We start from the raw sequence: 5,852 nt of genomic DNA on the forward strand, positions 1-5,852 counted from the left end.
ATCGATTAAAACATGCCACACACTATAGGTTATGACCGGTTATTCCTCAATTATCAACATAAGTCAAGATAGGTTCTACCTTGTCATATTACATTGGTCATCCAAATGATATTCAATAAAGAATCAGACTAATCATGATTTCCTTTCGATTACGAAACAAGTTCGTATATGTACTTCCTTTAAACAAATGTTATAAAATTTTGTTTTCAAGGATGAAATCAACACCTATATATAGCTTACACGTAATAAAGTGATCAAAAACAAAGATTATGTTGATGTCATATTTACAAAGTTCCAAAAGATAAGTGTTTATATATACTTCGTAATTCAATAGATTCCTTGACACTTTGATCATAATGATATGACCAAGTCTAATCATTAGAGTAGTATATATATACAGCTTCGCATGTTATATTTCAATATAATACGACTTAAAAGATATGTTAAGAATGGAAACAAGTCAAGTCAGTATTACTAACCTCAAGTGGAAGGATGATATCTTCGTTGCAGCCGTAATTTCTTCTCATTCTTCAGGTCTTCGGAGTAATACTTTTACGTCTCAACATTCCTAGAATTTCTAGTATAACCTAAATTAAGTTGACTCTAGTATTTAATCAAGCGACTCTAAATGAGTTTTCATACTAAAATATGACAACCAAACTGACGTACCAACGCTTGGTGGGCTCAACCGAGCTATGCTTTAACAATATGATTTCGGCAAAAGGTTGTTTTATAGAATAGTTAGGTATTAATTATAGTGTTATTGGAGATGGAATTCCAACATTCAACTTCTATTTCACCTAGTTATTAAATATTCATAAGTTAGGGTGATTGTTAAGGTTTCAGATTGCTAATTATCTAAGGTTATAGTCCTTCCTATACGGCGGTTTGGTACTTCATACTTGATGTGGTGGGATTGAAAAATAAGGACAACAAGTATTAGAGCAGTTGTAGAAGGATTGTGCATCACAATAAAGGTATATTCACATACGTGGCAGTTTTGCAGTTCTCAAGATGACGATTTTGTTGTAAGTATGCAGTCTGAAATTTTCAGTTTTGAAAAATTGTAACTTTTAATAATTTGTAACTTTCATTACTCGACTAAGTGTTGCCAAAGTGATACTTTGAGAGCACGTGGAAGTGTTTTAATGAAAATATATATGATTGTGGTGGTTTGTTTGATTCAATCAGGAATTATAAATACGAATCTTACCCAAAGGTGTTTTGTGTTTATGAAATCTGATGTGAATCAAGTCTCATATGGGTGTAAGTTTTTCATATGAGAATTTATTCTTAAACTTATTAGGACTTATTGTATGTCGTAATTTCTGCCCAAAGGTGATTTGCCATGATACGCAATCTTCTTTTTTTGAGTTTAAGATGTTATTGCTTTGCTAATTTAACATGCTATTTATTTGGTTTATGTCATAGCTGTATAAAGTGATAATAAGCATGTGTGTGATGTGTGAATCTTAATTTCAGTGGAATTGTGATTGTGGAAGTGATGTTTGTAGCTTGTTTATCATTATTCTCTTATTCTTGTAAGGTGTATATGATCATAAAGTAATCTTTGGTAAGAGACATATGGTTCTCATTCGATATCCTTTATGTTCTAAAGTTCTTGGTCTCATTAGAATATGCGCATAGTGCTTAATTCGAGCAAGACAATGTGGATATCATTAAGGAAAAAATGTGGGTGGTGTAAGAGCATATGTTCTATTGCTTGTATGGAATTAAGCTAAGCCAATAAAGTTACAAGTACAATTCTGTTTGGGAATAAGGTTAAGTCAAATGAAGGTTTCAAGCTCAGTTTGGATTTGGCATAAAGTTGAGCCAATAAAAAAAAATCTGTGTTGAGAAAATATGTTTTACTTGGGAATAATAGGTCGTCTAGTTTTCTGATTTTTTTAAAAAAAAAAAACAAACAAACAAACTATATTAAAAACTCATAGGTTTAAAGTACAAGACAAGCAGGCCCATCCAAAAAAAGAAAACAAGAAATAAGCCAAAACAAAACTACAAAATCAAGAAAAGAAAGGCTAATCAAATTTGTAGTAAGACTGATCAGGAGTCTCCATGCGAGTAAGACAAGCTGGTCTATCTTTGTAGTTCAATGTCTGACCTTTTTGAAGATGCACACCTTTCTTTGCAAAATGATCCGCAGAGAAGTTAGTCTCTCTATAAACATGCCTGTAAGATATTAAAAGCATACCAGCCACAATTCTTTGCCATCTTGCTATTAAGAACCAAGGAATTTGGTGGGATGTCAGTGAAGTAATACAATCTTTTGAATCAGACTGAAGAATGACTTTGAACCATTGATTTTCCACTTCCCATTCCAACGCTCTTATACTTGCTATGAATTCATCAATATAATTTGTGACTATTCCTAATCCTCCATATTCAGCAAAGACAAAATCACCTGAGTTATTTCTAAAAATAAAACCATATCCAGCAAGGCCTGGGTTACCTCTAGATGCACCATCACAACACATGAGTATTTCATCATCAGATGGAAGACATAATAACAGTTCAATAATTCTCACTCTCTTCACTTTACTGTATTGTATTTGAAAGCAGTGGAGTATATGTCTTTCATAATCAGTTCCCCACATAACACCTTTCATTCCCCCTTGCAATCAATTCTCATAATTTTATTTTTAATCTTAGTGGCATTTGGTTTGTCTTCATCAAAATAGATATTATTCCTTAGAAACCAGATTTCAAACATAAGAGTATAAGAACAAATAGCCAACAGTTCTTTCATCATTGGGCTAGACAGCTTACTCAATTTAAGGACATCTTCAAATGAAAGAGGGTTAAGAAAGTGGAAAATACCTCTTAGCCATGTCCATAATAACTTAATGAAGTTCCAATTCCATAGAATATTATTCAGAGAATCAACATCATTGTGGCAGATATAACATCTAGAAACCATGTGAAAGCCTTTCTTTGTTAGATTTTCATCAATTGAGCAGGCCTCTCTGGTGATCTTCCAAATGTTAACTGTAGTATATGGAAGTACTGCAGAATTCCAAATTTTTTTATATCAGTGAAGTTTAGGCAGAGGAGAGCTTATTTTTCTAATGGCATCAGAAACAGTAAAATTACTAGAGCGACTATTACAACATATAAGCATATCTGCACCATCTCTCAGAACTGGGAGCTGATCAATTTGAAAGAATTGAAGTAAATCTTCAGGAATGCACCATTGCCCATTCCAATTAAACTGCTCACCGTTTGATGAGTATTTTGGGTTATAATAGGGTGATTAAGGTGCAAACTTCTAATAGGTTCTTCATAAATCCATCTATCATGCCAAAGAGAAATATTAGTGCCATCCCCAACAATCCATCTAGTGAACTCATTAAAATCCTGAATGATCCATCTAATGCCAGGCCAAACAGAGGATATCTTGTAATAGGTTACCCAGTTTCCATGCTTGTCAGTACATTTAGGAAGAAAAAACATGGCCCACTCATCTTGAGAATGTAGCATTTTTCGTAGGAATTTCATAAGCAATGATTTATTCATGTCTTCCAATCTAATTATACAAAGACCACCTTCTTTTGTTGAAGTACAAAATTTTTCCCATTTGAGAGTACTGCATTTCTTATCTTCAGCATTCCCTGACCATAAATAGTTTCTAATGATTCTTTCACATGCATTCACTACATTTTTTGTCCATTTATAAATGGACATATTGTAAACAGGGATACTCGATAGCACATATTTAATTAATGTGAGTCTAGTTTAAAAGCTCAACAGTCTTCCACTCCAAGTATATAATCTTTGTTGCATATATTCTACAAGATGCCAAATATTAGAAGATTTAATCTTACCTTTGACCAGCATCACACCCAGGTACTTGTCAGAAAACTGAGAAATATTCATATTGAAGAAATCAACAGTTTGTATTTTTCTCACACTTGAAGTACCATCTACAAAACATCTGTTTTTTCAAGTATTTATAATTTTCCCAGAAGCAGCTTGGTATTCCATTAGTAAGCTTTTGAGATGAATAATGCTCCTCATACCACCATTACAAAACAAGAAAATATCATCAGCAAATACCAAATGAGTGGGATGAATACCATTCCTTATCACCATGGGTTGAATTTTCTTGTCATGAACCAATTTATGTATTTTTCTGCAATGTCTTCAGCAATTATGAAGAGAATAGGTGAAAGGGGATCACCCTGTTTAAGACCTCTTCCCACACCAAAGAAACCAACAGGTCCACCATTTAGCATAATAGAAATCTTTGAAGTGTTAAGAAGAACCATGATCCGGTTGCAGAATTTAAAAGAAAACCTAAATTTGATTAAAGCTCTATATAAAAACTCCCAACTCATGGTATTATAAGCCTGTGAGATTTCCAACTTAAGGCCCAAATTTCCACCTCTTCTCTTAACAACTAATTCATTAAATAATTCAGAGGCAAGTAAAACTTGTTCATGAATGCTTCTATTTTTAATGAATGCAGCTTGTTGAGGTGACACAATTTTGGGAATATAATTACTGAGTCTCATAGTAACAATCTTGGTGATGATTTTAAAGAAAAAGTTACTGAGACCACTAGGTCTAAATCGTTTAGCATTTTTAGCACCTTGGACTTTTGGAATCAAAACAAGAAAGTTAGAATTCATACCTTTAGGGATTGTATTTTTCTGACAACAAAACTGTATTGCAGCTACCAAATCTCTTGTGATGATGTCCCAAGAAAATCTGTAAAAATATCCGGTAAACCCATCTGGTCATGGAGCTCCATCTTGGTTTAGATCAAAAACTGCATTCGTGATATCATCCTCATTATGAATATCTTCTAAAACAGAGTTGTTATCATCAGTTATGACATTAGAAACAACTTCAAGGAAAGAGTCATCAATGATAACATCCTGGTGAGAAAATTCATGACTAAAATAATCAATCAACATATTAAAAATTCCTTGTTGATCAGTAATGAGATGCCCATAAGAATTTTTTATTTCAGTAATAGAGTTATGAGCTTGTCTTAACTTGATACTAGTGTGAACAATTGAGTATTTATATCTCCATCTTTAATCCAATTCATTCTAGCTTTATCCCTTAGAAGAGTATTATAATTATTAGTAGCCATATCATATTCACCTCTAGCAGTCACCAAATTATTTAAAAGAGCAACATTAGAAGGATCATTGTCAGATTTAAGAGTTACCTCCATAACCTTGTCCTCAGCTTTTTTAAGATTTTCCTTCACATCACCAAAGACTTCCCAGTTCCAAACTTTGAGAAATTTCTTAAGTCTTTTAAGCTTATTCATGAAAATGTAAATGGGATTACCTAAAATTTCTTCATTCCAAGAGTCAGTCACCACTTGTAAGAAATCAGGATAATTAAACCACATTTTTTGAAATATGAATGGTGGATTAGGAGCTCTAGGAAGAACAACATCAGAACCAATGATAGGGCCATGATCAGAGATGCCTCTAGTTCCCACATGATAATGCCAGTTACTAAATTTATCCAACCATTTCAAATTATACAAGGCTCTATCTAGATTACACATGATTCTCTTATTACCAACCCTACCGTTACACCAAGAAAAGTCTGAACCAGATTTTGGAGCTTGAAGTAAACCACAAAATTCAACACAATCTTGAAAATCTTTCACAGCAGAAGAAATAGGATTCCTACCACCTTTTTTCTCATTCATAGAAAGGACAACATTAAAATCACCCAAGATTAACCAAGGTTTATCCAAAAGACTGATTTCACACAATTTTGCCATAATTCTCTTCTGTTAACAACATAAGAATTAGCATGTACACCAGTTACAAGCACACCACCAACTTCTACAGTAATGCATTGGC

General features: G+C 33.1%; 1 protein-coding gene across 1 annotated transcript; it reads right to left on the reverse strand.

Moving 5' to 3' along the window:
• Nucleotides 1-2,039: 2,039 nt before the first annotated feature.
• On the reverse strand, nt 2,040-2,627 carry LOC113334026. Its single transcript, XM_026580376.1, has one exon. The coding sequence runs from the start codon at nt 2,625-2,627 to the stop codon at nt 2,040-2,042; it is 588 nt and encodes a 195-aa protein (XP_026436161.1).
• Nucleotides 2,628-5,852: the final 3,225 nt, after the last annotated feature.

This window comes from Papaver somniferum, unplaced genomic scaffold, assembly GCF_003573695.1.
Source record: "Papaver somniferum cultivar HN1 unplaced genomic scaffold, ASM357369v1 unplaced-scaffold_135, whole genome shotgun sequence".
NCBI lineage: Eukaryota > Viridiplantae > Streptophyta > Magnoliopsida > Ranunculales > Papaveraceae > Papaver > Papaver somniferum.